Source organism: Gossypium hirsutum, chromosome D04, assembly GCF_007990345.1.
Source record: "Gossypium hirsutum isolate 1008001.06 chromosome D04, Gossypium_hirsutum_v2.1, whole genome shotgun sequence".
In the NCBI taxonomy this organism is placed as follows: Eukaryota; Viridiplantae; Streptophyta; class Magnoliopsida; order Malvales; family Malvaceae; genus Gossypium; species Gossypium hirsutum.
The window spans coordinates 10,702,327-10,713,552 of record NC_053440.1 but is presented as its reverse complement, the minus strand read 5'-3'; the positions used below and the strand labels follow the sequence as shown (position 1 = coordinate 10,713,552).

The window sequence follows — 11,226 nt, the reverse complement described above, 5'->3', positions numbered from 1 at the left end:
ATTGGGCGCAAGGCAAACTGCGAGAGGACATCAAGGTAAGTTCACGGGCCCAGCTCAATATGTAAGTTCGTGGATCTAGCTCACCACAATCTCAGTTCACCTATACCCAAGGAGCGTGCGGTCACCTGGACTGGTGTCCAATAGATACGGAGCCCATTTAGGTCGTCAGCCCCGGGAACATAAAGGATCGTGTACTTCGTAGACATGTGTCCAGCAGGTCTGGAGTCTGCAGAGAATGTCAATAGTAGGGACAGAAAATGTCAGTGCTAGAGGCAGTAGAGTCAAGACAAAATAGTGGGGTCCTATCATGAGCTGTAATAACATTTGTAACAATATGTATAAATACTCAAATACTCCTATGAATAATACACGAGAAAATATTACTCAACAATTGGTGCGGTGAGCATGGATCAACTTCCGATCATTGGATTTTTTTCGAGTTTGATTAAGTTTTATTCAATTTTCGAAGCATATGGCTCACCTGAGTGAAAATTTCCCCTTCAACTCTTCATCAGGATAGGCTGGAGTGTTAGGTTCTGGAGACCAGCATAATGAAACAGACTTATTTGCCGGATGGTTCACTGATAGACCAGAAAACCTCAGTAACACGGTTTGTCGGGGAGTTTCTAGTCCTTTGGACTTGAATATCTCTACCAGTTAGGGGTTACCACTCCCTCTCAACCAAGAGGCACCCCCGCAACAATTTTTGGCCTTCCAGGAGCAAATGAGACTTATGAGAAAGCAGATGGCCATTCAGGAGGCGTGATTCGAACAGCAACAAGCTGTTCAGCAGAAGCTGTTAAAGCAAAACGAAGAGCTGCGAAGGAAGGCACATTCTAATAACTCCGATTTTTAGGATAATGTAAACACATAGGATGAGGCCCTATGCACCTAGGTTAAGAAATGGCAGAATGAGATAGATGAGTTGCAAAGAGATGTACGAGCGTTACACCTTGAATCGTAAGACATGGATTGGTTGTTCTGCTCCAATAACCCATTAACCCCCGAGCTCGTAGTAGTAAACCTACCACGTGACTTCAAAGTCCCGAAAGACATGTTTGAAGGAAGAAGGGACTCGTGAGCTCACTTGATGCAGTACAATGACTACATGAATGTACTGGGAGCATTAAATGTGGCAAAGTGTAAAGCCTTTTCCACAACACTTAAGGGGAGCGCCAAGGATTGGTACTTGTCTCTTGCTCAAGGTTCAATTTAAAACTTCTTGTAATTGGGATAGATATTCTTGGGAAGATTCAGGGCCCACAGAACAATTATGAATACACCCATGGGTCTCATGCCCGTGAAACAAAGGGAGAGCAAGTCCCTTCAAGATTACGTGAAGAGGTTCCACGCGGCGACCCTAAACACGAAGAACTTGGAGGACCAATGGGTCATAGACACCTTTATCATAGGGGTACAGAATGACCATGTACAATACTCATTCACAAATAATAAACCGCAAAGTCTGGCTGACCTCTACAAGCGAACTCACAAGTTTACGGAGGCGGAGGAGATCAAATAAGTATCGCGTACCACCTTCCAAAGGGAAGACATGCAGTTCAGAAACAGAGAGGGACCTCACAGCAAGCAAGGCCCCTTAGCCAATCATTACGAGTAAGAACGACAAACCGCAAAGGAGTCATCCCCAAGGTGATACACTTAAAGCTCCCCAAATACCTCAATAAGACCATGCCAGAAGATATGTTCCTCAAGGAAGATTCAAAGCTTACACCCTTTTAAACGCCACCCGTACCTACATTCTCATTCTCAACCAAGTCAGAAGCCTTAGCATCTTACCCAAGCCACCTCCGATGAGGAGCATTGGGAGAAGGATGAACTCGAGAAACTAACGTGCTAAGGACAGAGAATGTCAGTTGCTAGAGGCAGTGGAGTCAAGACAAAATAGTGGGGTCCTATCATAAGCTGTAATAACATCTGTAACAACATGTATAAATACCTAAATACTCCCATGAATAATACACGAGAAAATATAACTCAACAAAATTATTTAATAAAATTCAAAGATTAATTTAAATAAAAAGTGAAAAAGTAAAATTTATCAAATTTAGAAATTAGATGTTTGTTTACCTTTAAAAAATGGGAATAAATTACCTAATTTTTAGGATGCTTTCATTTTAGTCATCCTTTAAAAAAAATGATAAACTTCCCTGGTTGATTGTACATGCCATATTATATTTATACTTTCATTTTAGTCACCCAACATCAAGGTCGTTTTTATTTTAGTCACCCCAAATAATATCATTTTCTTAAATGTTAATTGGGATAAGAAAAACATAAATGGTTAAAGTGAAAAAAAGTAGAAACTAAAATAACGCATTAAAAAAATTATCATATTGTATTTGTTTACCCCTTGCCAAAATTTCTAAATTTGTTTCTTGAATATTGAAAAATTTAAATTTCAAAACATCAAAATCAATTAAATAAATTGTTGAAATTTTTTATCCCGTAATAGTGTCAGCCGATTTGTTACTATAATATTGAAATTAACTAAATTAATTAATTTAATCTTCTTAAAAAAATTAAAATTTTATTTTATGTTTCTAAATTAAAATCAAATTGACTAACTCATCTTTAATCATTGTCTACGGAAATTAAATTTCTTTTGATTATATGAGATTTAATTTTTATGCTAAGCTAAAAAGAAAAACTATTACAATTAATTAAATTAATTAATTTTATCTTCGGTATCAAACAAAACCTAAAATTAGAAGGAGATTAAAATAATTATTTTAATTGATTTCAATATTATAATAAAAAATCAGTTGACATTATCAATTGATAAATTAAATTTCAAACAATTAATTTTGATATTTTGAAATTTAAAATTTAAAATTAAGAAAAATAATAATTTAGAATTTTGGTAATGAAATAAACAAGTATAAAATAATAAATTTTCAATACATTATTTTAATTTTTAGTGTTTTCTCATTTTAATCCTTAATTTGTTTTATCCTAATCAAGACTTAACAAAAATTTAATGACGAAAATAAAAGCGATTAAAATGAAAATAGCTTAAAAATTGGATGATGATGAAATTGAAAAGAACTTTTTATGACCAAAATCAAAGCAGACGAAAATAAAATAAAATAAAAGACTCATTAGCTCATCAAGAAACTATAATATAAAACCCTCGAAGCAAAGTAACAAAAACTGGACCTAGAAATCACAAAAATATTGGACTTTAGCAAAGCAAGGTTCCATCAATAAATAAGAGGTAGTTTTGAGGGATTTTCATTTTCCAAAGTAGTAGAGTTTGGAGATGGTGAAACCAAAAAAAAGTATAGGATCGTGTTCGTGTCTGTCATTTATTTCCTAGTTTCTCGTGGAAGGAAACGCGTCTGTCTAATGCACATTCTCTTGCCATTAAATTATTATAATCTCTCTCTTCTCTAACTTCTCTCCTTCATTTGCTCATCGCCACTCGTCAATCTTTTCTTTCTTTCCATGGGTGAGAATGCAACCACCCATCACACTAACTCTGCAAACAATGGTGCTAATGATAATCAAATTGGGTTTAAATCAAGGGTTTCAGTTATTGGTAGTGGCAGTTGGGGAAGTGTTGCTGCTAAACTCGTTGCTTTCAACACTCTCAACCTCAGCTCTTTTCATGGTTTTTGCCTATCACTTTGTTTTCTTTTTGTTGCTTTTTTTTTCTATGCTATTTATTTCTTGCATTAAAAACTAAGAAAATATCAGCAAAGATGTTAAATCGTGAAATCCATATGGTTGAAAGATGAAAACTTTACTAAGCTATGTTGTACAAGTAATGGATAACTAGGAATTGCATTTGAGTTTCTTCTAACGAAATTTCAGATGAAGTAAAGATGTGGGTATTTGAGGAGACATTACAAAGTGGTGAGAAGCTCACAGATGCCATTAACCGCACTAATGTGAGCCATTGATGCCATTCATTTGCCGTTTATGTGACTGTAAATTTCTCAACTTGTAATTGGATTTGTTATTGTTTTATAGGAGAATGTTAAATATCTCCCTGGTATTAAGCTGGGTAAAAATGTCATTGCAGATCCAGACCTTGACAATGCAGGTAGTTAAAATCCAGTTCTATTGTAATTTGTCATAGTTTTTAGTTGATTTAGATCTTTGAATGCTTGTACTAAGAGGAGGATGTTCACTTTGTTTACGGTCATGACGTATATATCCAGTTAAAGATGCAAACATGTTGGTTTTTGTCACCCCCCATCAATTTATAGACAATATATGCAAGAGCCTTGTGGGTAAAGTGAGGAGTGATGCGGAGGCTATTTCTCTTATTAAGGGGATGGAGGTCAAGATTGAAGGCCCTTGCTTGATCTCAACTTATATTTCCGAGCAGCTTGGCATCAATTGTTCCGTTCTGATGGGGGCAAATCTTGCGAATGAGGTAATCAGCTGATTTTAAATTTTGCTCAAGAAATCCACTTACACAGACATTTTGCCTTCGGTTTTGTTAAAAGGTATTTGGTTGAGTCTACAGATTGCTGAGGAGAAATTCAGTGAAGCAACAGTCGGGTATAGAAACAATAGAGAAATTGCAGAACAATGGGTTCAATTATTTACTACCCCTTATTTCATGGTTACTCCTGTAAGTAATTTCAATGTTAGCATACAACTTACGGTTTGGGTGGCCATAAGAACTAGTCTTAACAGTTGGATAAAGTGATATGACTAATCATTTGTAGGATGAGAGCATAAATGAACAAACTATAATTCATTTTTAAGAAACGTTTCTGCTTTTTGTGTTCATGAACAGGTGCAGGATGTGGAAGGGGTTGAATTATGTGGCACTTTGAAGAACGTTGTGGCCATAGCAGCTGGTATGTAGTGCAGTAACATCTTGCTTTCATCTTTGTAAGTAGCTTAGGAACTAACAGTGATCCTACTTTGTAATGTTACAGGTTTTGTGGATGGACTTGACATGGGAAATAACACGAAGGTTCATACTTCTGGTTTTTTAACATCTATCTTACCAATTTCCACGCTGTCTAGTTTCTCATGTCATGCATATTATTAGGCTGCGATTATAAGATTTGGTCTGAGAGAGATGAGAGAGTTCTGCAAGCTGTTATTTTCATCCGTTAAGGATGATACCTTCTTTGAAAGCTGTGGAGTTGCTGATGTTATCACAACATGCTGTAAGAAAACAGATATCTTCATACCTTCTATTCAAAAAATTAATCCACTTTGATACTCAAGTCCAAAACTGTCCTTTGCTGCAGTCGGGGGAAGAAACAGAAAAGTTGCCGAGGCATTTGCTAGGAATGGAGGGAAAAGGTTAGCCTTAAAACATTTGGTGCACAAGCTTAACCCGGATATAAGGCAAATTGTGACACTACTGTTTCTTATCCACAGATCCTTTGATGAGCTTGAGGCTGAGATGCTGCAGGGCCAGAAATTACAGGTAAACCTTAAACAAATAACTCCCCTCCTGAAAATAATGGAAAAATAAAATTCAATAGGCACAAAATGTTAAAGTTCTCTAGCAGTACTAGAAGTGTATGCTAAGTTTGTTGATTCCAAACTTATATTCTTATGTTTAGGGGGTAACAACGGTACGAGAGGTCTATGAAGTTTTAAGGCACCGGGGATTGTTAGAGTTGTTTCCTCTGTTTGCAACAGTGCACGAGATCTGTAGTGGTTGTCTTCCACCATCAGCCATAGTTATATATAGTGAGAAAAAAAACATTTTTCCTGTCTGAGGACTCTGTACATTGCCATGGATGAGACTAAAATCTACCTCAAGTAGCGTCCTTCATTTGCTCATCAGTCAGTAAGCATAACTGAGAAGATCAAAAGCTTCGGTAACTAAGAAGATCACTTCAAGTAAAATGGGTTTGACTGCTACAGTTTAGGATGGTAGGAAGCTTTTGGGTTAACTCTAAAAGACTTTTTGACACTTGCGAAGGGTTGCAAATCTGGTTTTTACTGCTGCTTGTTCTCTTAAGATGATTAATGCCATGTAGCCTGCATAATAATCAGCTTACTGTTGAATCGAAAAACCAAAGCTTTTACCAGTTTGATTCCCAATTTTTTTAGCCCAAGGAAAACTAGCTTATGTTTGCAAGAGAGATCTCAACGACCGAAACACAGGTCAAGCAAAACACCAAACTCATATTTCATGCCATAGTATAATCAAAAGATATTGGGAAAACCAAATACAAAGCCTCAGACGCCATAAGAATTAATAAAGAACAAAACCAGATTTAGTTCATCACAACATGAAATGTCAAACACTTGCAAGGAGTTTTTTTTTCTTTACACGAAAGTAGTATCATCACCCTGTTCGTATTCTATCCAACAGATCAACACTTTTCCGAGCTCTTTCCAACTGATGGTCAACGTTTTTCCGGGACTTCTCATGGCAATCCACACTCCTTCGAGACTTTTCCAATTGATCGAAAGAGATTCTTAGCTTTTCTAGCTTATCCAAATTATTAGACTGGTTTTTCAACTTCTCAGGCCTGTCAGTGCTCTTCCTTGGTTTCTCCCTTCGATCAGTACTCTTCCTTGAAACCTCAAATGCATCAGTACTTTTCCGAGACTGCTCAAATTGGTCTGTGCTTCTCCTAGAACTGTACCTTTGAGAAGGAGATTTCTCAACAGTTGATATGAACTTCTTGAGATGTCTTATATACTCAGGGTACTGCTCTAAATCACAGTGGTTCCCTCCTTTAAGCCATAGAGGTTCATACTTCTCTTTGCATAGTTCCCAGAGTTGCTTTCCATGGGAGCAATCAACAACTTCATCCGAAGTTCCCTGCACATTGATATAAACAGACTGGTCTCAAAAGCCATAACTGGTGGTCTATGAAATCATTTTCACCTTCTATGAGGTAATTTGCAAACAATATTCTATGCGGTAGTCATTTACTAGTTCAATAAATGAAGACAAATACAAAGGAAACCTTGACAGTCAAATCTTATAAACTATACTGACACAGGTATGAGAATATGTCTCTCTCTCTATATATGGAAAAGCAATATAGCACACGTACTCGTATTGGATTTACTCTGGAGTTTGAGTAAAATAAATCAAATATTTTTATGCACTATGAAATTATAAGGAAGCCAACAAATTGAAAATTTTGATCATAATCCGGAATCATGCATTAAATTGAATATAAGGATGAGGATAACTAACCTTAAATACAACCTACAGAAGATTTACTTGACTAAGCAAAAGGAGCCAAGAAAACTAAATTTCAGCGCACTGCCTAATGGAATTATCCATATATGGCAGAGATGCAGAAAATTTTCAACAATGTCAACTTAAGGCAAGGTTTCCAAACCAAAATTCAGGCATAGTAATCTGGGTTAGCCATCAATGGGGTCCATACAGATCATTCTTTTCACTTCAAGATACTGCTCAACAATCCTCCCTAGATATGGATAATCTGTTCTAAAAGTAGCCAATTTATTTGTCCTCATAAAAGTAAATTAACAGAGATTGATATTTTTAATTCTTTCTAGGTAGCAAAACAAGGGTGTGGAATCTTCATCGTTTCCTATAGTTATTTGTTGACTATCTGAAGAATAAACTAATAACAAAATGATGGTAAATCATAAAGAAAACAATGGTTCAATCATGATCCTCTTACTTCTTAATTTACACCTCAGTAGAGAAGATGAAAGGGTGTTTAAGTTGCAAGAACTCTTAATTCTATGGACTCCAATTAATTTACTTTGTCTGGAATGCCAATCCTCCAAAACTTGCAATTATTTACCCATTGCCAAGACAGCTATCTTTTTGTTTGTACTTGAGACACTGCATGGGCCAAAGTTCAATGCAGATCTATATTTTGTCAGACTTGACTGAAAGAATTGGACCTTCAAGAGAAACACCGTAGCACTAAACATGACAAAATCAATGATCAGATATGACTTTATGTGAATCAAAACTGTAGAAAGGTCTACAAAATTCATTGATAGCCCCCCGCGCCAATATTTTCATTCAGACTGCAGGCCAAAAGCTCTGATCATCAATTCATCATCCAATGAAAGTGGATCCAGGGAACTTTGGGTAAGAACAGATAAGTTATTACAACAAACATATCAAAGGAAAATGTAGGGGAAAAAATTAAAATTCAAGATATCATATGAAGAAAATGTTGAGTGTTGCTTTAGTATGTCATCTTTCAATAATAGGGGTATCCTTTCAAGTTTCAACCTAAAAAAGTTCAAAAGTAATTTTGGACTTTGAAGAAAGAAAAGAAAAATTAGAATTCTTTAAGTTCCATTATAATTATGAAGAATTAAATGTAAAAAAGATAAGAACAATATAAGTAACATAATGGCTCAAACATAAAGAGATATGTCTGCATGTGGTAGGCTTATGAAATTTATAATATATGAAGTCTTATAGACTGTCAGGATTACAGAAACTTACATGAATGATAAGAACCGGACAATTGACAAGTGGAATTTTATCAATATTCTGCAAACAAACAGCCCAAAAAAGAACACATTATTTTTGCAATATTCACATAAATAAATCCTTATTAGCAGAATAATCTGGAGAAGCAAACTTATACAGCTTTCTGTTACCTTATAAATGTCAAACCAATATGTACGCTTTACAGGATACATTACTCTTAAACCAGAAAGTATGGGACTGTGCAAAACAACAGCTCTTAACCGAGGCAGTCGAGCTGCTAGATCCAAAGTGGGGCCACTACCAACAGATTGACCATAGAGGATGATATCTTCCTGTTTTGTACCATAGCTCTCTTCAAGACATTTATATGCAGCTTCAATATCTGCATATGTGCTCTGCTCACTTGGCTGTAAAAAGATAAAAGTAAGAAAGAGCTTTATATAATCCTATCACCTTAGAGATAATAAACATATCTTTTACAGAGAGATAACTTTAATTTTCCTTTCCTTTCAAAACAATATGTTTATTTTATATACCTTTCCAGAAGATTGCCCGTATCCAGAATAGTCATAGCTGCAGAATATCACAGAAAATCTATTAGAAACCTATACAACATTAGCTTATTTAAGGAGTTGCTAAACTGAAGTTTCTTCAACGGATAAGAAACATGCACAAAAAGGTCATTCCAAGACATCAATCATAATTCCTAGAGGCATGAACAAACAAATCCATCATTTCTCCCTTTGGCATGGTGATAGCTTCTTGCACCAGACGGTAAAATATTCCCTTAAGGCAAAATGAAAATGATGAAACCTTAATTGCTAGCCAATGAAGACCAATTTACCAGGTTAAACTAGCAATTCTTGGTTATCCAGATTCTTTACTTTTTTACAAAAGTAAATGTACTCAACACATATTCAGATATGGTATTGGCATACAGTCCTTGAAAACAACATAGAAAAATTTGAGCATAATCGTTGTAACATAGTGGCAATGTAATGGTAATTAACTATAAAGTATCAAGACGAACAAGACTAACAGCAAGATAAGCTATAATCCGTCTGATTTCATCTAAGCTAACATAAAAGCAATGCAAACCCATAAACTGATTTCCATGTTTAATATCTAGCAACATCATCTCCCAGAAGAAGATCGTTCAGCTCCTTTCCAAATTAAATCACACTGTTAAAGGAACCAAATAGCCAATAAAGTTTGCATACCACCAAACATATCTAAATTTTCCATCTAATATCACCCACTCAAAGCTCCTTTCACATAGAAATCTCCATTTCTAGTCGATTCAATGAATTCAAGAACTAAATAGAAACCCAGGTGCCAAGAACCATAAAAAACATCAAGGAAACAACAAAAGGTCTCACACTTGAGAAAAATCAGTACACACCACACACCAAATAAGAAAGAAGAGTTGCAAGCTTTTTACACGAGAAGAATCAGCAAAAAAAGGGAAAAAAACAGCTGGAAACAGAGTATACCCCATTAGATTGACCCTCAAGTGGATGCTCAATTCGATGAAAAGCTCATACATCTGACCCAGATCGGTAGCGTTACCATGAGAGTAAAGCAAAGTCGAAGTAGCCATAGGATGCCTGATGTAAATAGCTACAATCTCGGTGCCACGCCGAGTTGGAAGCTTAAGAACCTCAACGTTTTCTCTATGAGGAAAAGGAGTTAGAAGCAAAAGACCAGTTAAATCATCCGTTACAACCTTGTAGGAAGGTGGGTTTGGTGGGAAAAAAGCAAACTTTGCCGCCATTGAAGACGTTACTCCTCCCATCTCTGCTCCTTTCTTCTCTGTGCTTTTTAGCTTTGTTGATTTCCGTCAGCTGCAGATAAACATTCCTTTCCTTTATTTTGCTTTTAGTTATTATCGTTTCTCCACGACATCAAACTTTTTTCAGAGCCAAAGTAAACAGAGGATTTTGCTCTTTTGGAGTATTTAAAGCCATAGAATAATTAAATGAAAAATATAATATAATTTTTATAGATAAATTATTTGATAGATTTAAGGTTGACTTTTTAATTCTAAGTTAAGGTTAGTGGGATAAGGTAGCTTATAGCAAGTTAATTTTATATATTTAATGTATATAATTCTAGTCAATTTTTTTAATAAAATGTTATAAAGTTTGTAATTTCTTCATTATATTTTATCAAGCACGTAATTAATTAGAATGTCAAAGTTGAAAAACAAAAAATAATATCATACACATATGGCTTTTTTCCTTTTTTATTGAAACACACTATAAAATTAAAATTTTTGCTAAAGAAAAGATTTCCCAAAATCTGTTTTCCTACTAAGAGAAACCATTTAATATTCGTGTAGCAGTTAAAGTAAAAATTTTGATTTTTTTTTTCCCTTTTCTATTGAGAAATAGATAAAAAGAGAGAAATGGAAAATTATGGAAAAGAAATGTTGGCTGATAATTATGATTCTCAAACAATTTAGCTTTTGAAATATATACATTCTTAATTTCAGAAATAATTTATAAATTTTATTTTTTGAAAATTAAAAAATAAGTTTAATGTAGGCCTGTTCATGGGTCGAGTTAAATGGTCCGCTCGAAGAGTGGGAGTGTTTTAGTAAAAATATAGTCCAAAAAAAAAAGCTTGGGAAAAAAGGCCCGTTTAGAAAATATGTAGGGCCTCGGGTAAGTTTTTTTTAGTCTTGGGATTGGCCCGAATTTTGCAAAACGAAAAAAAAAACTGTTGTTTTGTTATTGTTTTGCTGCTATTTTTTACTGTTTTGTTGTCATTTCACAATTATGTTACTACTATTTTGTTGTTATTATTTGGATATTGTATAATTCTTATTTTAT

General features: G+C 34.9%; 2 protein-coding genes across 2 annotated transcripts; one reads left to right on the top strand and one right to left on the bottom strand.

Annotated features, from left to right (window-relative positions):
- The first annotated feature begins 3,178 nt into the window (after positions 1-3,178).
- Positions 3,179-6,032, top strand: LOC107926086 (glycerol-3-phosphate dehydrogenase [NAD(+)]). Its single transcript, XM_016856880.2, has 11 exons — positions 3,179-3,631; positions 3,835-3,911; positions 3,994-4,066; positions 4,185-4,402; positions 4,496-4,603; positions 4,772-4,835; positions 4,917-4,954; positions 5,033-5,153; positions 5,238-5,292; positions 5,371-5,419; positions 5,559-6,032. The coding sequence occupies exons 1-11, from the start codon at positions 3,466-3,468 to the stop codon at positions 5,715-5,717; spliced, it is 1,128 nt and encodes a 375-aa protein (XP_016712369.1). The 5' UTR covers positions 3,179-3,465; the 3' UTR covers positions 5,718-6,032.
- Positions 6,033-6,109: 77 nt separating this feature from the next.
- On the bottom strand, positions 6,110-10,364 carry LOC107926087 (alpha/beta hydrolase domain-containing protein 17C). Its single transcript, XM_041091941.1, has 5 exons — positions 9,886-10,364; positions 8,929-8,965; positions 8,563-8,799; positions 8,405-8,452; positions 6,110-6,775 (listed from the first exon to the last, which is right to left on the bottom strand). Exons 1-5 carry the CDS (start codon positions 10,185-10,187, stop codon positions 6,293-6,295), a joined length of 1,107 nt encoding a protein of 368 aa, XP_040947875.1. The 5' UTR covers positions 10,188-10,364; the 3' UTR covers positions 6,110-6,292.
- Between the last annotated feature and the right edge of the window lie 862 nt (positions 10,365-11,226).